The 27,893-nt window shown below is 51.5% G+C and overlaps 1 protein-coding gene across 4 annotated transcripts; it reads right to left on the minus strand.

The window, feature by feature from the left end:
• GRHL3 (grainyhead like transcription factor 3) lies at positions 1 to 27,511 on the minus strand. 4 transcript variants are annotated; one of them, XM_031043163.2, is made up of 16 exons: positions 27,380 to 27,511; positions 17,053 to 17,239; positions 16,332 to 16,393; positions 14,479 to 14,815; positions 14,100 to 14,179; positions 12,153 to 12,306; positions 11,615 to 11,726; positions 10,810 to 10,904; positions 9,001 to 9,159; positions 8,448 to 8,526; positions 7,929 to 8,062; positions 7,190 to 7,224; positions 6,405 to 6,493; positions 6,179 to 6,264; positions 4,838 to 4,902; positions 1 to 786 (listed from the first exon to the last, which is right to left on the minus strand). In XM_031043163.2, the coding sequence occupies exons 2-16, from the start codon at positions 17,218 to 17,220 to the stop codon at positions 672 to 674; spliced, it is 1,770 nt and encodes a 589-aa protein (XP_030899023.1). In that variant the 5' UTR covers positions 17,221 to 17,239; positions 27,380 to 27,511; the 3' UTR covers positions 1 to 671. The 4 variants fall into 4 exon arrangements, with proteins under 4 accessions (XP_030899023.1, XP_005142481.1, XP_030899021.1 ...); XM_005142424.3 differs by lacking the exon at positions 27,380 to 27,511 and adding an exon at positions 26,488 to 26,675; XM_031043161.2 differs by lacking the exon at positions 27,380 to 27,511 and adding an exon at positions 25,625 to 25,643.
• Between the last annotated feature and the right edge of the window lie 382 nt (positions 27,512 to 27,893).

A 27,893-nucleotide genomic window follows, 5' to 3' on the forward strand; every position in this document is an offset into this window, starting at 1 on the left:
CGCCTATGAACCTTTATTACTACGGAATATCCAAAACAACGAAGGCAAGAACACAGTTACAAAAGGAGGTCACGGAGCAATGTGAAGCAGCCCGTGTTTGAAATGCTCTGTGTCACCGTTCCGTCCAGTACAAAACAATGCATTTACACATCTCTCAAATACAAAAGGAGCCGTAGGTCAGAAATGTACGAACAGGGGCTGTGGAGGCCTTGGTGTATTTACATCTGGGGCCCGGCGTGGGCGCAGGCAGCGTCCCTTCAACAGCAAAGCCTCCAGCCCGGAGCCAGGCTGGGCCCCACGGGGAGCACCCGGAGGTGTCGGCGCTTTGGGGTAAAGCCAAAGCCTCGGGATGGATCCGGCCCAGGGCAAGGCTGGCAGCGAGCAGAGCAGTCCCGGGCTCTGGCAGCCACCTTGGTGCCAGTCCCGCTGCGGAAGGGGCCGGGCCCATCGCCAGGAGGGAATCCAATGGAATAGAACAAAAACCAATGACAATAATGAGGGCCTCGGCAGAGCGGGGTTCCGTGCTCACAGGGGGACAGCTCCCGAGCAGCCGCTGCCCTCCCGGAGGCTGCGCTTCAAGTGGAGGCCCCAGGTGGAGGCCCTGGGCAGGTTCTGTGGGGTCAAACTTGCTGGTTTGGAGAGAAGTCCCAGGAAGTGCTGCCTGCGGCTCTTCAGAGCTCCTTGAGGATGACCTGGAACTTGTTCTCTGCTTCCACCATGTCCAGGAGAAAGGCCATGTGGTTGCTGTAGTGCTGGATAATGTTATTGTCCATGTTCACTAGGATCCTGTGCGAAAGGGAGAAGGGCTGGGTCAGACACAATACAAGGAAAGGTTTGCAGAGCACCTTGCTCAGGAGGGGTGGACACTTGGGGTCCCCAGCCACGGATGGCAAATGCTGACCCTGCAGAGCCTCAGGGCATGGCAGACCTGCTCCCAAACATCTCCACAGAGAATTCCCATTGCAAATTCCCTTTCCTGCCCTGCTCCTGACGCCCGTCCCGTTCCACAGCTGCTCCTTGTGCAGGCTGCGGGGAGCCACAGCCCCGGCAGGGACAAGGCGCTGCCACATCCACCCCATCAGAGGGGCTCAGCCATTGGGAATGCACTGAAGCCCCAGCACGACAGGAGCCTCCCGTGGAGCTTTCCACAATTCCACCTGGACACGCCTGGGCCCAGTGTCTGCTCCAGGGGCAAATTACTGTGGATTATGGCAGGGAGTGAACTGGAAGCTCCAACCTGGAATCAGTTCCATGGAGACTTGGAGAGAAGGAAACATTCCCGGAGCTGATTTCAACCTGGGGCTGCGGTTCTGTGCCAGGGAAGCCCCCTCAGTACTGCAGGGAGTGACGGGGCAGCTCCACATTCCCCCCCCCCCCCCCCCCCCCCCCCATGTTCCCACAAATCAGATGGGAATTTTATAGCAATTTGGAAGGAACAAGGAGAAGGAATTTGTGTGCAGGAAGCGCATCCCCTCGAGCTTCCAGGCGGGGTCATTAACGGGGCAATAGCATCAATTGTGCAATGCTCGAGCCAAGATTAAAGGCAAGAGAAGGAGCAGGCGGAGCACCCAGCGCAAACACAGCCCTTGTTTCCTCCGGGTGGGAGCTGTGTCCTGATGCCCCATTGCTCTCATGGGTGCTATGTCCCCAGGGTACCTGTGGCGGTGCTGCCACTGCATGGGGCACAACCAGAGTGCGGCTGGGGGAGCGCAGCCCAGCCAGGGCAGGGGCTGAGCCATCACCCTCCTGGCACTGAAGCCGATCAGGGCCGGGGCCAAGCCATGGATCCCGGGAGTCAGGCACCCCCAGGGAGCCAGCGGTGCCCGAGCTGGGGGTGTCAGAGCCAGCAGTGATGGGTGCAGGCAGCCAGAGGCAGCTCTGGGTGCAGAGCTTCCATCTGGTTTCTCAACCACAAAAGGTCCGAGGGTGCTGATGGGCAGCATGGGTCCTGCTTTGTATTTCTAGACCAGACCTCACCGAGATACCAAATCTCTCATTACTGCTCCTGAGTCACCCGGAGATGAAGTTCACCCCGGTGAGCTCACTGTGCCGGGACGGCCCAGGGCTGAGCATCAGTCCCCACCACTCTAAGCCCAGCAGTACCCCATGGATTTACCACAGATGCAGACCTGACCCTCAGCTGCACTTACCAGGGGAGGATTGTTCAGGGTGGAGCAATGGGATGAAATCACTGGAAGGAAAATGATATTTGGGGGAGCAGGAAACAGTGCCTGACCCTGCCAGCACCCGACTGGAGCAGCTCCTGTGTCCCCACACTGCAGCGGTGACTGGGGCCACCACTCAGATCCAGCTCTCAGTAAACCAGGTGCCAATGGATTAGTTTTTAGCCTCATTTCCAAGTGTTGCCTTTTCTTTTCTTTGATTCCTCCGGGTAAGGGATGGGGATCTGCCGGATTTCCCTCCCAGTCATTATGAAACACCACTCACTACCTATCAGATCAAGCAGCGAACAAACCCAAAGCACAGTGAGGTGCCGCTGGCCTCTCCCTTGATGTGGTGCCATTTCCTGGTCCACCTGCAAACTCATCAGGGCTTGGATCTCTCCTGCCGCACGGATGCTGGTTCAGTGAACCCAGCCCAAGCCGGAGCTGCTGTCTGCGGTGGCTACATCAGGAGCCACCACCACAGCTGGCACACCTGAGGCCTGGCTCCATCCCGAAGCTGCAATAACCTGACCACCCCAGTGCTCAGGCTCTGGCTGTAGCAGTGTGGGACAAACCCTTCCATGAGGCCGCCAGTGCTGCTCTTGCTCTTTGGGGGTAAAGCTCCATTTCTGGGGCCAGTGGGTGAGCAGCACCTGCCTGCACCAAGGGCCTGACTGCAGAAACAGGCAGAGGAGCCTCCTGACCAATCCAGATGCCTCACTATGGCTCACCCATCCCCTTATGACCATATCTAAAAACCCTCCTCAAAGGGTTGCTCAGCTGTGGATTTAGAGGCGAGGGGCTTGTTGCTTCCCAGTTCATTGACACCACATCACAGCACGGAGCAGAAACCACCTTCTCTCCCCTCCCACCATGCAGCTGCCTCCAAGCCTGACTTTAGCTCCACTTCCCCTGCAGCGAACAGGCCAAGTCCCAAGAGGGTCAAGTTGTGGTGACACCAAATGTGGGTGAAGATCCCACCCAAAGAGCTTTAGGATGTTCTCATCCCACTGTCACTGGAAAGCAAATGCAGAAGCAGAGCTTTGGAGTTGCCCTCAGCTCCCAGGGGCTCAGTTCCTGCTCTGTCCCCCTGTGGGGCGCTGGCAGCAGCCCCGCTCCTGCCTGTCCTTCCCCATGCCCAAACTCTAGGCCAGGGCCAGCAATAACAATGAGTTCATCTCCCAGGCATCACCGCTGCCTGCAGAGCTGATTGCATCTCACTCGCTCTGCAAGAAGGGTTCTGGGTTTAGCTTTATGGGAATAACCTTGGGAGTCATTCCCCTTCCATCAGCTGAAGGGGGAACTCACTGCCAGGGATGGGGACAACACAGGGGGAGTTCTTAGTCACAGAATAACAGAATCATAGAATAGTCAGGGTGGGAAAGGACCTTCAGACCATCCAGTTCCAACCCCCCTGCCATGGGCAGGGACACCTCACACTAAACCATGGCACCCAAGGCTCTGTCCAACCTGGCCTTGAACACTGCCAGGGATGGAGCATTCACAACCTCCCTGGGCAGCCCATTCCAGTGCCTCAGCACCCTCACAGTAAAGAATTGCTTCCTTAGATCCAATCTAAACTTCCCCTGTTTAAGTTTTAACCCATTACCTCTTGTCCTGTCACTACAGTCCCTAATGAAGAGTCTCTGCCCAGCATCCCTATAGGCCCCCTTCAGATATTGGAAGCTGCTCTGAGCAGCTTCTCTTGTCCAGGCTGAACAGCCCCAACTTTCTCAGCCTGGCTCCATACAGGAGCTGCTCCAGCCCCTGAGCATCCTCATGGCCCTCCTCTGGACTTGTTCTAACAGTTCCATGTCCTTTTTATGCTGAGGACACCAGAACTGCACACAATGCTCCAGAAAACATTTCTGAAAGTAGCTCTTGGCTCCACATGGAGACCCCTGCCCTCCATGGATGTGCAGCAGCTGGGCCTCAGCTCATGCAAACCAGCACCAAACTCATCCATGTGGGAGATCCCCATGGATCAGTCACTGACAAACATCACACTGAAATCACTTGGGAAGTCATTCCACATTACTGCAAACCTCACCTGAACCCCCTGCAGAGCTCTGCAGGTCTCCCAGCAGCACCTGACCAGCATCTCCAGTGGGACCTGCACTTCTGTACTGGGGCTGCACAAAAGCCAGCAGTGCCCAGAAGGCTCAATTGGACCCAATGGATCCCCTCACCTCCAAAGGGAGTGTAAGGTTTCCTGCTGACCTCCTGGTCTGGGGTGGGTTGGCAAAGCCAGGAGCAGATGCAGGCTGCTCATGGTGCTATGCAGCCCCTTCAGTCTCTTTCTGAGCCAGGGACATTTAGGCTCTTGGTCTGGAGAAGCAAACATTTGTACCTCTGATGGCAGTCAGATAAGTTCTCCATAACCTCGGGCTTTCAGACTGAGACACAAAGGATCACCCATTAAACTACCCAAACACTCCTTCATCCAACTTCCTTCCCTTGGGAGACTTTACACTCCAAATAAATATAATACAAACAAGCATTATCCCAAATCTTTAAAGCCCAGAAAGATCCAAGTTTTATATGCTCCAAATAGCACAGACTCACATGGCTTCACTTTTTATTATCTTGTTAAAATGCTGTGTCAGCCTATGGCAGGGTACCAGAGAGTGGGTTTAGAGGCACAGGTAAAAGCAGAGGAGAGGTGAACTTACCCTCTTTTGCATTTTTTGTAGACCTTATAAATGCTTTCCTCAGGAAGCCCGTATTTTTCTGAAATCTGGGAGGGAAAACACAGCAATTCTTTGTACTTGTAAAGTGAAATCCCCATGATGAAACCCAAAGATAACCCTGAGCCCCGGGTGTTCAGTACCAAAAGATCCCCCCTCCTGCTCAAGACAGACCAAAGCAATGATCTGAACAGGACAACCCCAGCCTGGGTCCTGCACCGAGCAGAGGGGTGGCTGCAGCCTGGCCTTGGGTCTCCTGACAGGCCAGGCACCTTGGGCAATGACCTTCACCTTCCTTCTCTCACTGTCCAGCCTGTCTGGGGCTCGATGCTGCAACCCAAGGTGTGCACAGGACGTGTGTGACTGTGTCTGCTGGGGAGGCACCAGCCTGCAGGTTCTGCTGAGGTTCAGCTGCCCCGCAGAGCTCTCCTGAGCACTTCCCCTATGGGCTTTGGGTGCAGCAGCTTTGTAGCCTTCTCACAAGCCTCTGCAGAGGTTTTGAGTCTGTGGTGAGGGATGGGGGAGGGAGAAGATGGCAAAGGCTCCTCTGTGCTGACACTTTTCAGACTCTATGTTTAAAAGTGTGTAAAACCAACAGAGCTTGAAGTGCAGCCATCAAGCCCGCCCAGATCTGGGAGGTTCACTCTTTGTTTATGGCAGATGCTGCTGATAATCATCACAGAAATATGTCTGTGTTCTCCTCAAACATGACACAGGGAATTCCAGCAGGAGGCCAGAACTGGCTTTGGACTGCACATCTACAGCCCTGAGGATGGAGAGGCTGTTTGACGATGGAAAATATAAATGTGTTGTCACGAGAGGAGACTTTTATTACGATATGAACTAAACTTCTTGCCATAAGGTGTGCTCTTCCCTGCTGCAGCACTAACAACACACAGCCCATGCCAGGACCTGGCAGGAGAATTCACCTGCTACTCACAATTTCCATTTCCATTCTCAGCAGAAAGACAGAATCATAGAATAGTCAGGGTGGGAAAGGACCTTAAGATCATCCAGTTCCAACCCCCCTGCCACGGGCAGGGACACCTCACACTAAACCAGGTCACCCAAGGCTCTGTCCAGCCTGGCCTTGAACACTGCCAGGGATGGAGCATTCACAACTTCCCTGGGCAACCCATTCCAGTGCCTCAGCACCCTCACAGTAAAGAATTTCTTCCTTAGATCCAATCTAAACCTCTGCTGTTTAAGTTTCAGATAGGAGCAGTCTCACATCCTACATCTTCCTGCCCACCCAGTGCCACTGCCCTTTAACCTGCAGTGTTATTCACATGGCATTCACGTGCCACAGTTCTTGAGAACACTTACAGCTGTTCTGAGGCCCTGGAGATCCGGTGTCTTCAACATGAGAGCATCAAACACCTCCTCTGACTCCCTCCGCACGTACAACAAGACTGAAAGAGATAAAGCACAGCACTGACCCAGGACTCTTAGAGCATGTTCACAGCGTGATGGGACCTCGTGCAATTCAAGATCCGAGGTTACTTGAATCAATGGGACTCTACATCCAAGAAGTTCCCATCCCAAGGGTTACCTCTCTGAGGATCTTCTTCCTTGGTTTGCTTTGGAGGAACTGGGTCAAACTCTTCTGTGAACGAGGCACCGCTCCGCTTCAGGGGCAGCCTGAGCAAAAGGAACACAACGCTCTCAAAAGGAGAGAACAGGAGCAGGGAACACAGCAACAAACTTCTGATGGAACAACCAGCAAACCTCCAGCAATTAAACACTGGGCTTGTAATTACAGCAGCAGGGTCTCCAGCAGAGTTGCACCTTCCTGCACAGCACACATGAGGAGATCAGTGTGTGCAGGCAGCAGCTCTGCAATCACAGCACAGACAAAAGCCTTTTGCACCTTCTTGGCATTGTTACTCCATTGCTATCACCAGGCAGTGGATCAAGCCTTGGGCAAACACTGGTTCTCCCCACTCCAGACACATTACAAGTGTGATTTCTACTCCATTCCAGTTTATTTTAGAGCAGGATCTGCTGCTGGTTACTTGAACCCTTCAGCAATAGTTCTGTGATCTTTTTTCCCCTCTTTCACATTGTCTCAACAAGAACAGCAGGACAGTTGTGGACCAGACTCGTGCTGGAGTGGCTCACTGGTAGGGAAAGGAGCCTATCTATGCTTCTGCATCCCTTGAGTCCATTCTAGGCCAATGCTTAACACATATTTTGACACTAAATGTCACTGGGGAGGCACCGTGCTGTGTTATTTGTGCACCCATAGATAGGTACTGCCTGTGGGTACCAAACCACCACGACACAGCCAGAGGAACACCAGCTGACAGAGGGAAGCACAAACTGCTGCATCCTTACCTGTTTGTGGAGTTGGGAACAGCAGGAGGGAGCACCTTGAAAGCAAAGGAACATTGATCAGTTTACACAGTATCACTGGGTGCCAGTGAAGCTGGGGAAGGCAGCACATGCACATCTCACACACAATTTCCCTCCTCCCAGTCGATCATCTTCCTATGCCATTAAACCCAAACATCTGTATGGTTTCTCAGACTAAATGAAACCCGAGCAGATTCTCTTAGTGCCTGGGTTGGATGCCGATGCTGCAGGAAGGCACTGCAGTGTTGTCACAGGTGGCTTTTCCCCGTTTGACAAACCAAGTCACTTGTTTCCTGAGGGAATCCTGATGAGCTCTGAAGGACACTGGGTCTAGGTTTCCTTAGACTCAAGGGGCTAGAGAAGGGCAGAGGACAAGTGGGAGATGTCCCATGCACGCAGGGACTGATACGGTCCCATTTCTCTGTAGTTTTATTTTCGCTACCCCTGCAGTCCTCCGTGGAAGCTGCACAGGATGCCTGTAAACCACAGGAAGATCTGACTGAAAGGAACCTGGAAGGGTAATCTTGCCCATCACTGGCGCATGACTACGCAGGCCACTGCTGACAGCTACACCTTCAAGTTCACCCCATTCCCACAGGAGAACTGCGGTTTGGTTTTGTTTTTTTACATACCACGAGTCATGTCTGGGGGCCTGATCACTTGGGAGTGATGGGGGCGACAGATGAGGGCCACAGCGGGGTTGGTTTTGGGAGGGACTCACCGTGCCGCACCTCTGTGGGTTTGAGAAATGGACGTTGGGGATGAACAGCACTGGCTGGGTTTCAAGGTCAGTCTCTGGCCTCAGGAACGTGATCTCATTCCCTCTGAAGCCGGAGAGCAAGCAGCCTTTCAGACCTGCAATGGGAAGCACAGTACATCTCAGTTCAGATGGCAGCTTCAGGGGCATGGAAGCTCCTGCCCAAGGTCTCCCAAGAGATATGTTAGCGAAAAGATGGGACTCTGCAGAACTGGGTCTCCAGGGCTTGTCTGAGGCTGCTCCCTATGGGAATGCTCTGCTCCCTGCCGAGGCCCCAGGGCAATTCAGGAAGGTTTGTTAGTATTAATAAAGGGCTTTGAGAGTCCCTGTAGGAGGACCAGGGAAGGACTGGACTGACAAGCTGGTTCTGAATGGTGCTGATTTCATCAGGCTTGGAGATACCCAGGGCCAGATCTCCTGGAAGTTAACAGACTACATGGATTTCAACACACTTGGGCTTGGGTAACAAGCACTAGCACTGACCGTTGTTATTGGAGTCCAAGCATTTTCCTTTCCTTCTGAACTGTTTCCTTTCATCATCCCGCATTTTCCTCTCTGCTCCCTGTGGGGAAAATACAGCAAAAAATGAGGGCATTGACAGTTCTTCCATTGGCAAGAGGGGGTTTAGTGACCATCTCTGGGAGGTCAGCACTTCACTCAACACTGCTCATGTCAGACAAAACCAGCTGTGAGCAGTTTTTCCATGGGAAGGTATCTGAGGCTGGGGAAGAACCCCTAAGGAGACTCTCTGCTATTTAAAAACCTGTCAAAAATAGAGTTTATTATGAGGCATGATCCCATATAGGTCTGACACAGGGAAACTTTCTGCTGCCTGTTCCGTGAGGGCCTCAGCAGTGCAGACACGTTCCCACTGCCCTGTCTCACCCAGGGGAGGGGAGGCACTGTCTCTGCTCCTCAGCCCTGAGCTCTGGGCTGTTCGAGGCTCTCACAACTGCTCTGGGTTTTTTCATCTTGGAGCCACCGGTCACCAGTTTAAAATTCCTCTTGGCCACCCTGGTGGGAAGCAGTGCTCTACCTTATCACAGAATATCTTGATCTGGCAGACAGCGCGGTGCACCAGCTGGCTGCTTCCATTGCCGTAGTCGTAAGTGTCTATTTGGAGGTTGAGAGGGACACCTTTCACTCCCTTCTGGGAGGAGAAGTCAGTGCTCAGGCAATTCACCCCAATAAATACCTGCAAACAGGAACACAGATTGATACAGCTTTTTGGTGCTGAAAACATCATTCTCCTACAGCAATGAGAGCAGTGGGTAGGAACAAAAGCAGACCAAGACCTCCTTCCAACCCTCCCAACATTAGGCAGGAGGTCCCACCTGAGCACAACCACCAGCCCTTCCTAGCCACAGCTTCCCACACCCACTGCAGCTCCCATCTCTATTCACACTCCCACAGCTCAGGCAGGTGTCAAACCAGATGCAGAGTCTGCCTGGGGATGTCCTTGCAGATATTTCTGATCTGAACAAGGGACCCTCAGACAAGAATGGCCTGGAGGGAAAGAGGGATTGAAGGAGGGAGGGAGAGGGCCAGACTACAGCTTCAGCAATTACACATCATTGCTGCTGCCTACATAAATACTCTTCTCACACTGGTCTCCTTTATCACTAGGCTGGAGTTACCCGCAGTGCAAACTCCTGAAGGCAAGATGAGCACAGATACAATCTTCATTGTGTCGCCAAATTACCCACTCTTTTGTGTGCCCCTGAAATCTCCCCTTGACTCTGGGGACAGATTTGCAGCTGGAGAAGCTCCCACAGCTCCCTCAGCAGGGCCCTGCCAGAGGATTTCAGCCCTGAAACCTAATGTCAGATCTAGGCAGTACCTGTACCTAGAAAAGAAAATCACTTCACTGGGGTGTGAAGTTTAATTGGAAAGAGAAGCAAGAGGTGCCCCAGACGACCCAAACACCAGCCCCTTCTGCCTGCTCCCAGCGTTGCAGCTCCCTCAAGTCTCACCTTTCCCTGCCCCAGGCCAGTTCATGTACAGAGTTTCTGCTAAGAGTTAAATCCAGTTTTGCTGAGGTGCCCCTGCAGGCTTGCCACATACCTGACATATTTCCATTTCTGACAACTTTGCCTTGAAGACATTTGTTAACCTCTTGGGTTGTAAAAGACCGAGGTCACCTTTGGGCTAAAAGAAGGGCTTACTGAGATCCCAAAGCAAAGCAGAGTTTTCCCAAGCTGCCAGCTTCAGAGAGATGGGGCATTTATGCTTTTCTTTTTATCTTAGATAGTTCATCTTTTTTGATATGCTCCTTTCAATCTACACTAGGTACGAGGTATTAATGAGAGACTCTGAAGAGATACAGAGAGAAAGAAGAGCTGGAAAGATGTTTATATTTACAGATTTTAAGGTCAAAGGGATCTTGTGACCTGCCTGGCTCCTGTCCACACAAGCCACAGAAGGGTGGTCAGTCATTTCTGCATCAAAATGATGCCTTGAAAGGAGGGTCTTTGTTCCCTAAGCTGTGGTTTATTTAAATAGACTTCACCTACCTGTGAGTAGAGCCCTGATCTACGCTGCCTGCTGCAAAAGGCTTTCTTCATACTTATCCATCAGCACTAAAACAACATCTCTGAGCCAGTCTCAGGTGTACCCAGCGTGTTTATTAGCTAATGGCAATGCTTAAACACACAGAGAAGCACAGTGTGCTTCCCCACTGGCCTGGTAGACAAACACTACCTGGGGCCACTGGAATGGCACTGTTTGGATATGAAACTCTGTCTGTCAGCTGAGAAAAGGGGAGGGAGTGTTGGGGCTCAGGAAGGAGGCTACAGCATTGCTGAGGACCAAGGCTTCCCATATCCCTTCCACAAGCAGTTTGTACCTTTGCTTCCTCGTGGATGTTCCACACGAAGGACAGTGCATTGTAGGCTAACTCCTCGATGTTCTGCACAGTGTTGAAGTTTTCTTTACAGTCAGCTGAAATGCAATGGAGAAGCAGTTTATATTCTGGCTGTAAAACTGGTTCCATTCCCTAGGCCTTCCACTGCCCCAAAGCCTGCCTCTCGCTCACTCCAAAGCTAAAAGAAGCCTTGTAATATAATGAAGCCATCCTTGATACCCCTGAGTACACCTCAGCGTGCATACATGAGGGGTAGGCCAGAAATGACTCACAGGTATTGGCTGGTGACTGCTGTTTGAGCAGGGATGTTATGCAAAGTCAATGCAGATTGCTTTTAAACTCAAACAACCGTGTGTCTCCTCTGAGGCATGAGGTGCTCAGCTGGATGGACAAAACCTCTGACAGGCATGACATGCTGTAAAGCCTGGGTGGTGGCAGCGGAGAGGGACAAGCAGTACAAAAAACCTTTTCTAACTCAGATTCCTGGACTCCAAGAGGCCACAAGTCACGTCCATAGGAGCCAGAACTGCTCAGCAGTGTCTGTCTCTCTGACTGAGGCTCTTCTTTGCTGGATTTTGGGCGCCTGATGCATTTCCCTACACTTGGCAAACACCATCTTAAACCTGCAAGAGCTCCTCAGCCAGAAAGGACTTGAGGCCAGCAGATCAGCCTGCTCCTCTGACTTCTACCACACCAGGTTTTGGAGCTTCAGCTGTGTTATTGTGTATGGGAAAGGTAGTAAAATGGTGCTCAGTTACCAACCCTACCCAGACAGCCCCTCTCATACCGACGTCAATGACTCTCTGCTTGGCCGTGGGCTGTCGGGAATGCCAATGCTTCCAGAACTTGAGCTGCTCTGTCGGGATCTTTTCGTTGTCAAAAACAATCATCACCACACTCTGTAACACAGTGAGGAGATCCCTAAGAATTGCTCAGGGCTGGACCACGTTTCTTTGTGGGGAACTCGAGCTCATCTTAGGCTCAGTGGTGGCTCTAAGGCCTGGCCACACATGACTGGAGCAAGATGGGGAACCTCTGAGCTCAGACACCCTCCCACCAGGGCCCCCAGCCAGCCATCAGCTAGGGAGCCCTTTTGTGCATCCCTGACCTTACTGTGAAAGGTTCCAACTGCCAGGGAACATGAAGGCTGTTGCTCTGCATCAGAGGATTAGCTTGCTATGAGCGAATCCATCCCATTCATTGCTTTAAGCCAACATGAGCCACAAAGCCATTACTCTTCTTCTTCAGCTCTTTTCCCAGGGCAGTACAATTGCTGGATGTCTGATTACAGCATGTGTCAGCAAAATTGTCAGCTTGTCTTTTACCTTCACTTTATTTGAGGACAAGTGTAAACATTTGCTGTCTCCAGCTGTCCGGAGCGTGATGGGGTAGAACTGTCCTTTGTTGAGGTAGGCCATGGGAGAGTCCCCGGATTTGATGTGAATGGCTTTGGGTGACCCCAGAGTGTATTCAAAGTCACTTGTATGGAACAAAAAGAGAATGATGAATAAGCACACGCTGCTGTTTCACTCCAAAAGCAGAGTCTCTGCCCTGTTCCCCATCTCACACACCCCTACACCACGAGCACCTCCCAGCACAGCACATACTGATCCTCTCCAACACCCCAGGGAGCAGCAGTTCTTCAATAACCTCATTTTAGCCTTTGGTTTTGGCTTAAAAATAGCCCTGTACATTGTAACCAGTATTTTTCTGTGGATGGCTACAGAACCCTTGCACAATCAAAAGCCTAAACCAAACCAATCAAAAATAGGTACCTGTGATGAGACTCTGACAACATCCTAAACTCAAGTTTCCCATCTCCAAACTCCCACCCATAAATGGCTGACCCAAGAAGACTGTGTCCTAATGGGTCCTGTAGAAGTGGGAGGACCTGCATGACAATTGTTTATCCAGGTCCTTAAAAATGGACTTCAAGGCCCAGGTTGTTGAACTCTCAGTCTGGTGGGCAGCATCTTTAATGTCTATAGGAATGATCTGCAGTAGCACGCAGGGGGAGGTGACACTGTTGACAAGCAAATTTAAAGGAAGAGTCTGATTTTCAAGAAGCTCTGCTCTTGGGCATTCACCAGCACCTACGAGCATCCAAATCATGAGGATGTAGCTCAAGCTATTTTCTTCTATGAGGAATCCGTGCAAGCCATCACCTGCACACACGCCTTCACAAGGACCCTTCAAGTCCTCCAGAGCTGAAGATCATCTTACCCTGTTTAATCACCAACCCATCTCTTTCCTGCTCCACCTCCCCTGTGATGCCATCTCTGAAGATGGCTTGGCAGCGCCTCTTATCTAGAGCCAGGAGAGCCCAAGAACCTCAGTGCACAAGTAAACAGCAACCAGAGCTTCTGGAGCTGCTGGCTGTGTGAAAATCCCCACGTCTGACAGCTGAGTCACACTGTCAGCTGACTCAGGAGGCAAATAAAAAGTGGGAGGTGGAACAATGTTCCCTGCTCAGAGGTTTGCTGCGGTATCTGGAGCAGGAAAGCTCTGCTGAGACAGGGATGGAAAGGAGGAAGAAACGTCTCATGTTTTAGGAATGAGGGGCAGAAGCATCTTCCAAAATAAAGTTTGATTAGCAGTGCTGAACTCAAAGTGAGAACTTAAACCTTAGTTTAGAAGGAAGCTGCTTATCACCCTCCTCAACTGTCATCTGCATTTCCTCTGTCATTTACCCCATTCCAAGTAAGTTGGGGAAAGGTGGTGCAGTCCGCTGGATGTAGCTGTAGCATGGGAACCAAGCAGAGCTCCCTGGAAGTGGCTGCAATGCGCAGCCAACCCACACATGGAAGAGCTCAGTGCCACATCTCCCCTGATGCAGATCAGGGTGCTGATGGGATGTGGCCACAGCCAGCACTGGATTTACACCAGTTTGCCCAACAGCTGAACCACGTAGCTCGCAAGCTAAAAACATGAACTGGCACAACTGCAACTAGTAACTTGAATTTAAAATAGAGTTTGACTCCCTTCCAGCAAAACATTACAAACCCTAACCCCTGTTTCATAGGACAAACACTAAAATCCATCACTTAGACACACAGACTTTGTGTCTAAGAAGTCATGGAACAGCAGCTTGCTCCTAAGACATCCAGGGACACAAGTTGTCTCTGCAAAAGCATGAGATCCGTACATTCACAAGGGTCACTGTCAAGACTGGCACTAAGGCAAGGAAAGGGATGGAGTCTTTCCCAGGAAAGGGACACAGCCAAGTGCACTGGAAGCTCACAGACAGTTACCAATCACAGATTGGCAGTTACCTTTTAACACCATCCGCAGTGTAACTCTCAGAGCAGGGAGGCTCTGGCTGGGGTTTGAGGATATCACTGAAGAGTAGCGACTGTAGACAAGAGGAAACAAAACAGTCAAAATTAGAATCTTCCATTGCTTTGTTCATCCACCTTCTCCTGGACATTACAACAGAGACCACAGATAATTAAAAATGGACCCTCATTTCATTACCCTACTTCCAAAATCAATGTAACCCCCCCAGCAATTCAATGGGAACAGCATCAAGCTTCTAATGCAAAAGCAAAGCTCCCACTGACTCCAGCACGAGCAAAACCCGAACTAGAGGCAGTGTCCTGCAGCACCCACGTGGGCTGTGCTGCCAGCATGCACCCCACTACGAGCTCTGACCTCCTGGGGATCCTCTTTGAAAGTGCTGTCTGGCTGCCACCTCTGCTGTGGTGGGGCTATGGGGATGGTCTCAAACAGGGAGTTCAGTGAGCTGTTGTCGTATACATCCCCTGGAGGAACCAAGTAGTTGTCCGGGGTGGCATCCAGCTTGCTAGTGCCTGGTGGAATCATGGCTGGCTTGTGAGGAGGAGGGACGCCTTCAAGACTTAGGCCATTCTTCTTCTGTGGTTCACAATATTCTTGGGTCATGGAAACGTTTTCAGACAAGAGCTTCATGAGATGGGCTGAGCCATCGAAGGATGCGATCTCTGCATCATACTCCATTCCGTGGCAGTGCCTGGTGGAGAAAGGGTCCTGTCTCAGACCAGGGCAGAGCGTGGACAACCCCAGCAAGTTGTCACAGTGAGATGCAAGTGCCTTGATGTGCTGCTGGGAAACAAACTGCATAGCTTGGCTGCCAGCTGACCCTGAGTCAGTTGTGTACATCTGCTTGAGATGGGAGATCTGACAGGCCCATGGGTGATCTCCACCCACCTGCACACCTCTCAGTGCAATCAGCAAGAGCCAGAGGTGCTCAGCAGATATGGGATGATCATAGGGAATCAGAGAACACAGTTTAGATGTGGTTTGAGGCTCCAGATCCAGGGCCTACATCCATTATTTCTTTATTTAGGCGATTGAAAATTCAGAGCAGCAGGGATGATAAGGAACATATCAGCTGTGTGGTCTTTCCATTTTTATCTTTATAGGCCTCAATTCACAAACTCCAGAAGTTTAGGAAGCAAAACTCCCAGAGAACATGAGATCAGTGAAAAACTGAGAGACCTGCAGTACTGAAGTGAGGTGTTCAGCCCAGACTTCAGAGCAGAAAAGACCAAGTCCAGTGATAAAAGTCAATAAAGTCACGTACAAAACCACACTCCTCTCACCCATGGAAACCATCCCTTTGTGCAGCATCCCCGGAACCAGTCCCTTCTGCAGCAGTGACTCTGTGACCCTGCTGGCTCTGCAGCCCCAGCTGAGCTGGGAAAGGATGCTTTACTGCCCCTGTAAACCATGCTCAGACAACAAACCACCCCCCATATTAGCCACCACCTTCTGGCAGCATGAGCCACCCCCAAGGGAAGGAAAGCTGAAGGAGCAGCTCCCACCTACAGCTTCACCTTCAGGTATAGACTGCAATTTCCACAGTTAACAAACCCCACAGCAGTGCTCAGACTGCAGTGGCCTTGCAGAGAGAAAACACCTTAACTCAGCTTACTTCTGAAGAAGGAATGAAGTATCACTCAAGAGGCTTATTCTTGCCAGGTAGTTAAGAACAGACAACCAGAAAAGTTTGCCAAAGTATGCAGCATCAGGAAGGGGAACTGAAATCACAGCAGCAAACGAGCCATTAATATAGGAGCTAATTATCTGGAAACCTCAAAGGACAAATGGGAGTCACTGAAAGAGAATCCTGGGAGATTGGAAGCAAGTGGTACAGAAACCCTTGTCAACCCAGGGAATGGAAGAGGACTTGGTCATTCCCTTCTTGCTGCCAGTGTTCAATCATCATCCCCTTTCCCACTATCACAAAGTAGGAAATTAAGACAAATTCTTCAGCTGCTGCAGATCATCTCCTCTAACACAGCTACACAGATCCTCAGTTGTGCAAATGGGTATAGCTCAATTTATACCTGCTTGGGATCTGGCCTAAAGAATTTTAATATATGTCTCAGGGTTAATAACCTACACTGTTGGTGGTAATAACACCGTGCTTTGATGTCTATTTTATGCAAGCTAAGAGACCCATCACACATGCAAGCAGCTGCAGGAGAATGAGACAGCTATAGAGAGCAGAAAGTGAAGCTCACCTCTTTCCTAGTTCATTGCGTCCCATCATACCAGACGGAAGAATCCTCTTCTCCTTTGGGACCTAGAACAAGGCAGAACAAAGAGGTTGTTTACTGTTAGTTTTATTAATGGCAAAATCAGCCTTGTCTGTGTAGCAGGTGATGTCTCAGAGCTGGGTGAACAATGAACACCTGGGGGAGGGCACAGGAGACCTGGGCTCTCCTGCTGGGCTGCTGCTATGGACTCCCAAGGTAACCTTAGGCAAGACACACCATCTCATTCTGGGAGGGACTTTCAAAAGCACCCCAGTGAATGGGAGCTTCAGTCCCATTGGTTTCAATCAGGGCTAAATCATATCCACATTTCTTGAAGCTCCATCCTACAGCAGCACTGGAAAAACACAGATGTGAGGGTCTGCAAGGCACAGAGCTAGTCCAGCTCCATGGCTCTCAGAGTACTGCTGTTCCTTGTATGAAAGCTGCTGGTAAATAAACCCTGCCTGACTCATGACACCTGGGTTCCCTCTGCAGTATTATGGTGTTTTGTGCCTCAGTTTACCATCTGTGCACTGGGGATAACAGTGGTCCTCTCTACCTGGGGGTGTTAGGAGAACCACTACAAAAACACCACAGAAGGCTCACTAGATGGGCCTCCCCTAAGGTGTCTGAGCAGGTAGTTAGCTTCACACTTCCCCTCTGGGACAAACTCCCCCCCAGGACACCCAGCCCCATGGGAACGTACCATGTAGTAGTCATAGAGGAAGCTCAGAGCAGCCACGCTGTCATCATCCCCATTCACCCTCATCATAGCTTTGGTGGCTGCAGTCAAGGGGTTCTCCAGGTAAGTTTTCCAGGCTTCATCTTCATTGGTGTAGGGGAATTTCTGGAAGTTCATGGTGTCATTCTTCATCAGACGCACAGATCTAAAACTGAGCCAGACAGAAGAATGAAGGACACTAATTTTCCACAGCAATATCCAGCTGCACACACGAAGGACTTCCTAAAGGCACTGCTGGAATGGAGAAGGTATTCTTTCCTGGTTCTTAACTCCCAGAGTCTTTGGGATTACCAATTCTTTGCCTGTAGCTATGTACAAAATAAGATTGGAGTCTCCTGGTGGGGCCATGCAGAAGGGCAGATGCTCCTCTGCTTCCCTCCTCTGGCCCCAGGGACACAAAACACCACAACATCATCTGCAAGGGCTCTTTCCTCAGCAGGAGCACACTACCAGCCTGCTGGGTCACGCACCATCAAGGTGCAAGGTACTGACCATGCTGGTCAGCAACAGGAATGCAACCTGATCAGGAAACTGCAAGATTTTTCCTTGAATTTGGAGCTAAAGAGCAGTGCAGGCCACAGATAGAAATGATCATTCAGTCCGTGGAGAACTTGACCTACCCAGAAACCAAACCCCATCATTTTTCTTTGCTGTAGCTTTTTGTTTTCAATCATTTGTATATGATTTTCCTTAGAAGGGAAGCAGAGAGACAGATCACAACACCCTCCCTTCCACTCAAAAATTCCTGACAAAGGTGAGGTCCATGGGACTACCTGAGCTGAGAAGCAACAAACCAAAATAATGCCCTGCCTGGCCCCTCTGCTGGCACTTTCTCCAGGTCTCTCCATCTTATGTTAATAAACTAAGACACTTGATTACCCAAACACTGGTCATCTTTCCTTTTCCCACAGCAAATCCTACTGGCAGCCAGCTCAGAAGCACATTCCCTGAGTGCTTCGTGCTGCAGGTTCACTGCTCAGAGGGGAGGATGAATCAGGGACCGTGCTCCTGACCCATCCTCCAGCCATGTGTATTGGGTGTCACCACAACAGCTCCCACTATTCATCATAAAGAACAACTCTGGACAAAAATGACTTTTTCATCGACATAGAAACCTCTCAGAAGGGCAGTGTGTGTTATGAGCAGAAGTACTTTAAAACAATTCTAATAAGATTCTTTAAATCCCCAAAGTTGCCAAGAGCAGAACATTTTCAACTGCTGAATTGTTTTTATGCAAATGCCAAGAAAATCTGCAGGACTTCAGGTGATGAATGATATATGCTACATTTTAATGGCACTTTTATATGGAATATGTTGTTGCCATTAAGCTACTCTCCATGTGTTTGTAGTAAATCCTGTGATAGACTTTTAACTGACTCATTGGGAGAACAATAATTCCTCTTGAAAGGAATCTGGCATCTGTGAAACTCCCCGTTATTGCTCACCACAACAGATACCACCAGCCCCTTTTGGTGTGAGCTGTCAGGGTGAAGAGCCAGGTGCTCAGATCAGCTCCTGGACTGGAAGCTGGGTGGGTGTGGAGGTGGACCTGGGATGGGGTGAAGGATGCTGGTCCCTCCTCCCTGGCAACCCAAGGCAGCTTAACTCCTTCACAGGCACCGATCTCTCGCTGCCCCATCTCCAGCAGGGAATGCACATGGATAGCTTAGGGATGCTCCTGGGTCAGGCTGGGCAGAACAGCAGCCCTATAATGAACCACAGTCTCCCCCAGAGCAGCACAGATGAGGCCATCAAGTGTGGCCCCTGCTGTCCTGTCACCTTCTTATTGAAGGATATGTTGCTTCCATGTAGCATTCCCTGAACTGCACAGGAGAGAAGCAGAGAGCAGCTCAAATAATGGCCAGAGGCACCAGATTCCCGATGGGCACCAGAGCTCAGGTATGGACAGAGCTGCTCCCACATTCCAGTTCTGGCACCGCAAGCTCCACCACGCACTGGTATAACAGAGACACTGGGTTTGCTCCTACTCTCCCTCGCATGTCAGGGTGATGCTCGACCACCAGTTTCACCCCGTGCAGGAGTTGCACCAGGTACTGTTGGAGTTTCGTTGTCTGCGGTGTTTCTCACACAGCCCTCCCTCCCCTTCAGTGCTGCTGCTGCTGTCTCGGAGGTGAGCACTCGGCGTGACTCACGTTTCACTGCTGTCGACTTGGCGATGGGCTGTTCAGTCCTGTCCGGGCAGGAATCCTCACCCATCCTCACTCCCATCTGCTCTAGGAAGAATAGGCAGCAACAGAGCTCACTCTCAGGGTGAGACTCAGCTCCTATCGCTCGTAATCAACACAGATAAACACACCATGGACAGGTGTAGCAACAAAGTGTTCAGGAGCTTAAAAAAGCACATATATTACAAGGAAAAATGCTTTGGAGCTTCAGTCTCCCTCAGCCAAGCCTTCAGCTGAAGCACTCCCTGTTGTATGGCTCCATTTGCCTCCTTCCTTCATCACCTTGTTGTGGCACCACCACTGTAGGCACAAGTGCTCCAGCCTTTTATCACCTGCATGCACTCCAGAGGCAGAGGGAGGTTGGGGGTCCTTGAGACCTCAACCACTGGTAGCTGAGTCCAGTTCCTGAAGATACAAGTGTGGGAAGTGTCCTAGGAGTCTGCATTTCATCTTCACGTGTGGTTTCTGCCTTCGCTGGGTAGCTCTGCTGCACTGCTTGCAGACATCACCACCTCAGTGCTGCCCCACGCCTCTGCTGAACTGTCCCTGCAGGAGAGCACAACGGAAAACCTGCCCTGCCCTCAGCCTGGCACACTGCAGGAGGGCACTGTCCTGAAGTCATACACCATGCCCTGAACTTGACATCTTGCCCTGTGGTACTCTTGTTAGGCAGCAGCAGACTCCAGCAGAAAGGAGGGACTGGAAGATTAGGACAGCGACACTTCAGGCTACTCCAGCAAGACATCCAAGTCCAGATCCAAACTATCCATTGCTCCCTGTGATGCCCCTTCCATGGGGCTATGCCATGGTGGTCCACTGCAAACTGTGTGCTCTGTTTGGCAAAACACACATCCCTTTTGCAGGCTGTCACCTGGTGCAGAGCAAGGATGGATGAGTGAAACACGGACATGAGCAGAGACTCACCCCTGCCTCCTCGGGGCCTCGGGCACAGCATTGCATGGGTTTGGGAAGGGAGCAGCCTGTTTGTTTCCAAACAGTTTAGAATCTGACACTGGGTGATACCAGCCCCTTCCCCATCCATCCCACCCAATCTCTGTTTGCCCTATTCATCTGCCACAACATGGGCCTCCTGCTTATGAGCAAACACTCGGGGCTGTGCTGAAACAGGAGGGTCATGGTGGGGAGACCGGCCAGGCAGGAGACACGTGCTGCTCCTCGGGCCTTTGCTGGGTTTCAGTGGGTGGTTTGGCCAGCCCCGAACCTTTGTGTTGCTCTTTGTTCTCTCCCCTATGACTGATGAAGGCTACAACCAACACATCAGCCATGCGGATGCTGGTGGCTTCAGGGAAACAGCACCTTATCAAAGGAGCAGGGAATCCACGGCAACAGCAGCAGGAATTCGAAGCCACAGAACAGAGACCCCAGCCCAGGACATTGGAGCTGCCCCAGGAGCTCCTGCGGGTTGCATCAGCCCTGGCTTTGTGCTCTGCGCTCACCTCCCTGGTGAGCTCTCACCAGTGACAGGAGGAAGGCTCAACACTAAACCCAGAGAGTGATGCTGCTGAAGAGCAGCAGCTACCATGATTGCTTTTGGGATTCAGGCTTTAGCCTGTAAACCAGGGCCCTCGCCAAGAGGCAGCAGCATCCCAGAGTGGCCTCTACTAACCCCAACTTCCCAATGAAATTCTGATTTTACCCTGTCTTTGCCAGTTTAACAAACAAGCCCATCTGAGGCCAATGGGACAGGACAGCCATCAGTCAGTGCCCTGCCACAGGCTGGCACAGCTCAGATAGAACCAGGCAAAAACCCGCAAAGAAGTGTAACAAACACACAGGCTAATGCTGGGGAACATGGCCTGGATGCCCAGCACAACACAGCCTCCATCCCCAGGTATCCCGGGCCTAGGAGACCACAGATCTCATGAACGTGCCCTGCCTGCAGTGCTGCAGTGTTTGCTCTGGCAGCTGGATCACAACGTGGCCTCTCTTGCTGGATTTCTTTAGGGGCATTTCCGCAGCACCATCAGCTCGGGGTAGCACAGTTTGTTAACTCAGCACTACAGCAGGACCTGTCCTCATCACCCCTCAGCCCCGTTCCACCCACAAAGACAGTGCTCAAGCCTCTGCTCCTGGAAGCATGTGGCTTGTATGGCACACACATGAGACACGAGCACACCAAGGGCCGCACTCAGCATTCTCCCATTTTCACACCAGCTGAGCTCCCTGCTTCTGAAGCTATGGAAAGAAACCAAGGCCTGGGATTGGCATTAAAATGGCTTCTCCAGGGCTGCTCAGTGAAGATGAGAACAGAAACAGACCTGAACCTCTGCGCCAGCACTGGCTGGTTCCTGCCCCTGTCCCCTGAGGGGCTCCATGAGCCACCTCGGTGCTGAGTGATGCTCGGGGAGCACCGGTCGGCACCGCGTCATTCCCGATAACATCGTCCTGAGGCAGCCACCCACACGGCGCCATTTCACACAGGATCCCTGCACTAGTGCCCTCCCTGCCTAACAAAACAAATGACAGCAGGGAGCTGCTCAGACATCACTGTGTGATGTCAGGCACCGCAGCTCTGAGTGTCCTGAGCGTCAGGGTGACCTGAATCCAACAGGAGGACACAAAACCCAGGCCTTGGGCAGTGCCCCAACCTGAGCAGCACTTCCACAACACCAGTGTGAGCTCTGCTCAGTTTCATCGTAGACAACCAAGGACGGCTGTGGTATGAGCAGCTCCTGCATGGAGCCAGGCTGAGAAAGTTGGGGCTGTTCAGCCTGGACAAGAGAAGCTGCGTGGAGACCTCAGAGCAGCTTCCAGTGTCTGAACGGAACTACAAGGATGCTGGAGAGGGGCTCTGCATCAGGGACTGCAGTGACAGGACAAGGGGTGATGGGTTCAGACTGAAACAGGGGAAGTTTAGACTGGATCTAAGGAAGAAATTCTTTACTGTGAGGGTGCTGAGGCACTGGAATGGGTTGCCCAGGGAAGTTGTGAATGCTCCATCCCTGGCAGTGTTCAAGGCCAGGTTGGATGAAGCCCTGGGTGACCTGGTTTAGTGTGAGGTGTCCCTGCCCATGGCAGGGGTTGGAACTGGGTGATCTGAAGGTCCTTTCCAACCCAAACTATTCTATGATTCTGTGACTCTGTGTGTGTGTGCAAAGTTGTTTTGGTTTTTCTTCAGGTAATCTGGCTCCAATCTAGTAATCAATTCTTATGGGCTATTTGTGCTGTAGCAGGGCCCAGAGGCCTGACTGAGAACAGAGCCCAGTTATACCCAAGTTCCTGTAGCTCCCTCACCACATCCTATAGCAGGATCCTGCAATAACAAATAAAGGATGTGACATATTCCTGTGTGAATTTCAGCGCACGTTTAAGGAAGCAGCAAGAGCAGAGATTAGGATTAACCTCACAGGAGCTGAGCCTCAGGCTTCCTACCTGCTCTGAGTGCCAGGAGATGGTGCAGAGCTCCCGGCTGAGGCTGGGATGTGCTGATCCCTTCCTATCACGCAAGTTCCGTCCCTGCCCAGCGCTGGCACCTGGGTTTGACCCGGCTGCAACGGGCGAGGTGAATCCTCCCATGAGCTGCCCAAGAGGACACAGGAAGCGTGTGCAGGGCAGGACACTCGACAGGAGCCTCACGCCTCCTCCCAGGCACCTCCTCCAGCAGCAGTGCAGGCCTGGTGAGGGGCTCCGCTGGCTTCCCTTTGCTTTCCATCCAGTGGCACTGTGCAGGTCAGGCCTCAGCTGCCCACACGTCCTATAGCACACTTGACTGACAACTCCCTGTAACGTCCCTGCCTATAGCAGGGGTTGGAACTTGATGATCTTTAATGTCCCTTCCACCCCAAACCATCCTGTGATTCTCTGCAGACTCTGAGGTGTTCTGGGTACCCTGTGAACACTTGTTCCCCAGGGCAGGCTAGCCTTTTGTGTGCTGTTTAATGAAAAACGGGCATAATGCGTTTCAAGCACTGCTTTTGCCAAACAAACACAATTCAGCCCATTCCAGGTGCTACCCCATCCAGCCAGGGGTGTCTGGAGAGCACACGTTACAGCTCAGACAGCAGAGACAGAAACACGAGCAGAAACAAAAACGTGACACAGGAGGCAGCTGCCACCCGGGACCCAAGTCCTTTGGATCAGCTCTTTTCCTCTAAATGCTGGTTGCCAAGGCCTGGTTGTGCATCAGAGCTACCCTCACCCACACCACAGCCACGGCTACCAGCCAGAACAACCTACACATAAAGGAGCAACAAAAACCAAGCCACCCCACTGGAGCCTTTGGAACTCCGGTGTGAGCAACAGAGCCCCAGCCCGCATACAACCATGTGCCACACAGCCAGTGCTGCTGATGAACACGTTCTTCAGCCATTGCCTTTTCCTTCCCCAAGCTCTCCCTGCTCCAGGATTCGAGGTGCGGATCAGGAGCTGTCTCACTGCCAATCAGCTGAACTGAGGCGCTGCAGGTGCAGCACAAGTGCAAGTGCATTTGTGGATGAAGACCTGAAGAGATCAGCAACTGAAACACTGGCAGAGCAAAGCAGGAGCAGATCCTCCTCAGCGCAACTGCCTATCCACAAACTGCTCTAGAACCATCCCCATGTACCCGTCAGCTGAAAACGCGACGCAAAGCATCAAAGCAGCCATACTGTGTAAATGTTGATTTACCTCTGCTTTGAGTCTGGAGTTTATTCAGAGGGCTCTTACTCCTTTGTTGCGCACTGCACAGCAGTTGTGGGGTTGTTGTTTCTTTAATTTACAGAATCTCTCTTTCTCTTTACTTAACTTAAGCCCCGTCTCCGCTGAAAGCCACTTGCTGCAGCAAGGTGATCCCCCGTGTGCTTCACTGCCAGCGTTTTATAAAAGGGCTTTAACTTTTCATTCACCAGGAGCATAACTCAAGTTTTAATAACACACCTTATGCATGACAAAAATTTGCTTCTGGCGATCATGGTTTCGACCACAAAACCACAACTGGGAGTAACTCCTGGTTAACTCTTTCAAGCCCACGCACTGCAGAGTTAGACAGAAGTTCAATTTAGAAGACTATGGAAATGATCAGTTAGAATATTTTATAATAGGCAAAACACCTCCTTCTCTCATGCCACGCTAGGCTCTTCCCAGTCCTTTTAGTGAAATTAAAGTGGCAAAGGGAGAGATGGGATTGTTCTCCCAGATGTTCTGGGTGGCAGCATCAATCCATGAGGATATCACAGCTCCCTCAGAACCAGGCCCATGGACACTGCACAGATCCTTTCTCCCAGTGCTCAGCTTGTCCTGGGGGTTGTGTAAAGCACCACAGATGTGCCAGACACACAGAGAGCACCACTGCCCTTATCAGATCCCCTAAGAGCCTTTTCCTTCCTCTGATGTCTACAAAGCTACACCCTGATGACTCTGGCCTGGGTGATTAACAGCCACTGCAGCAGCCCCACTGCTCACTGTGGGGCTTTAGCAGCTCCTCACAAGGTGTCCCCTCCTCTGTGACACCTCTTCCCCTCACAGTACCCCAAGTCTGGATGTTTCAGCTGTAACTCTGGTACTACCAAGCTCCTGGCTTCCTTACTCCCTATCACTGCTCCCCACTGTTCGCTGGGGTGCTCGAGCTCACGGTGCACTCGAGGACCCCAGGGGTGGCCCCAGCAGCCCTGAGATCCTGCACCCACCTCCCTGCGCTTCCCAGGGAGGGATGGGGAGCTACGGTGACATTTCCAGCCATGGTGACATTTCCAGAGCTCTGCAAGCCTGTCCTCAGGTTCCATCCACAGGAAAAGGCTGCCAAGAGCCCTTTACCTCCCGGGTGACCAAACACAGACCCCCAACCAGATGTGACACCCCCCAGATGTGTCCCCAGGACAGGGCAAGGGCTGAGCTCTGAATCACAAAAGGGATGGATGCTGCTCCCATCAACTCCCCCTTTCCCATGCAAAAGGCACGGGGGTTAACAGCCCGTTAGCAAAAGAGGAGTCAAGCAACCATGTAATTCATCTGGTAACACAATGCCCCAGCCCATAATTAGCAATACATCAATCTAACGCTGCAGCACTGTGGACACACATACTGAAACGTCTGAAGCAAAGCACACAGCCCGATGTACACATTTAAATAGCATCACCCCTAAATTACCCAGAGTCCAGAAAGCAAAAATCTCCCTCAGTGCTTCAGAGTGGATCCCAGCAGATCGATCCCAGTATTTACACACAGCAATAACTGGTGCTGCACCTCCTCAGGGTTGTTAATTATTAAGAGAGCAGCTGTCATAGCACCTCTGGCACGTGTTTGCTTTCCAAATGCACCTTCCGAAGCACTGCATCTGCACACAGATGTTTGGACATGGACAGGGATGGTAAATTCTACTACACACAAGTACTCCACCAGGGTTATTTACACACCTATTGAGCTTTATGAGACGGGACTGACAGCAGCATTCCCGAGCACTGGTCAGGATTCCCCAGGTCCCCCCCATCATGTCACTGCAATATGACATGTGTCGGGGTTTACCCCAGAGGGGTGAGGTGTGATGTGCTATGGGGATGCATCCCAGCAGTGGCCAAAGTCCAAACAATTGTGGAGGTCCCAAGATCAGAAGCAAGAGCTCCAGAGGGTCAGCAAGTGCTGCGTGCTTTTTCTTAAAAAATAGAAAAATCAATTATAATTATTGATAGGATCATAAAGTGATCCATTTACTTAAACCAAAACACCTGTGACACTACAACCAAACAACATGAACAAAGAACACCAGCACACAACAACCCTCACCCCCCAAAACACCCAGAAACTGGTAAATAATTTGGAAGGTGTTTTCTAAGGGGAAGGAAAAAAAAAAGGGAAAAAAAGAAAGAAAAAAGAAAAAATGGGGGAAAAATAAGAAAAGAACACAACCAAAATCCCCCCCTGCCATGAATTACTGCAGCTCTGTAGCATGTGTTGGATGTTGCTGGCTGGAGGCAGCACAGCCTCACCTCCAGGCAGAAACTCCCTGTGTCAAGTCTTAGTCTGGGAGGGGAAAAAAAAAATCAGGATCATGATTTAAAAAATCATGATCAAAAAATGTAAAAAAAGAAAAAAAATCCAACCTCTTTAGGCCCTGCGAAGTGGCTCCTGCGAGCAGGGGCACGGGGAGCAGAGGGAACAAGTGCTTTTCCCTGCAGACAGCCGGGCTCTGATGCACCCAGAGCCGCAGTGCTCGGAGCAGCTCAGGCGAGCACCCAGCCTTGCGAGGGGAGTGGGTAAACAGAGAAGGAGCTCTACTTACTCCAGTTCATTGGACATCCTCCCCGCGTCCCGGGTTCGGCAGGCAGTGAGATGTGAGCACTGCTCCCCGCTAGCACCTGCCCTGCACAGGCATCGCCGCTCCGCGGGACCGGTTATGCGGCGCGGTGCGCAGGTTTGGTGCAGCCAGGATTGGCTGTTGGTACAGGTGCCTGGGACAGGTACACCCAGGCAGGTGCAGCGTCACCCTGCGCCGTCACCCTGCGCCCGACCGGAGGGAGGTGGGTGGGGAGGAGGGAAAGGCCCCGGGGGGGAAAGATAGGATAAAGGAGTGGAATCAGGTATTCATCTCTGGGATAATTAGTTTCAGTTTGGTGGACGTGTTCCATCTACTGCAATGCCAAAGAGCTGTCATTTGTACGGATCTGGGGGTTAATGTCCTCTGCTGTTTCTTTATGTATAAATATACAGACAAAAATGCATACATACTTGTAAAGGAATAAATTAGGGAAGAAGAAAAGCCTCTTTGCTTCCTCTCATTCCACAACGGTATTTGTACTGACAGGCTAACCCTCTCTTCCCTTTTCTCATCCTCTCTTAGCTGCTCGCTGCAGAAGGGCTCTGCAGGTGTGGGTTTGGGTGTCCCTCCACCACCACCCCCCCTGCTTTTAGAAAGCAACTTTAACCTCCCCCCAACTTCAGATGCTGAGACATGCAACAAATACCCCAGCTCAGGGAATCTCTGCACTTCACTGTAAGGCAGAGACCTATGGGATAACCCCTTCCCGCAGCGCTCACAGCCCTGTCCTGCATCTGCAGCGCAGGCAGGAGCGTTGCTGCAGCATGCACAGGGTGCAAGCAGGAAGCTCAGACACATGCCACTGGGGAGCTGGCTGCAGGGATACCACCCAGGCAATAGCACTGTAGCAACTCACCTGTAAACGGGGAAAAGATTTATGCAACAGGACAAAACTCATCACAGATTCAAGCGCTCTTGTTGGATGGTTTCTGTCATCCGTGTTGCAATGAGGAGGCAAAGGATGGGCTCAGCGGGTGACTCATGTTGACTGGATTTGGAAGGCAGGAGAGGATTTTATGAGACAAGTTGGTACAAGCCTTAAAACAAAGGGAAGCAGAAAGGCTTCCACCACTCATTCTCACCCCCCATCACTGCCTCACTCACTGAATCAGTCCCGCTGGGTGCCCTGCACCAGCAGGTGAATGGAGGAAGGTGCTGAGCTCTTCCTCCACACTGCAGAGTTCAGCTCTGCTGACCTGGTGAGAAGTGCCCACTCAGGCAGGTGTGAGGCATGTCTATACAGGCAGCAGTGCAGACAGAGCGTGCTATTGTGGGCATGACACCCTTCAAACACATCTCTGTGCCTTCTGGCATGGCCAGCTCTGGGTGCAGGACCAGGAATGACCATGGTGTATCTGCACTGGCTGATG

The sequence above is a fragment of the Melopsittacus undulatus genome, chromosome 14 (genome assembly GCF_012275295.1).
Source record: "Melopsittacus undulatus isolate bMelUnd1 chromosome 14, bMelUnd1.mat.Z, whole genome shotgun sequence".
NCBI lineage: Eukaryota > Metazoa > Chordata > Aves > Psittaciformes > Psittaculidae > Melopsittacus > Melopsittacus undulatus.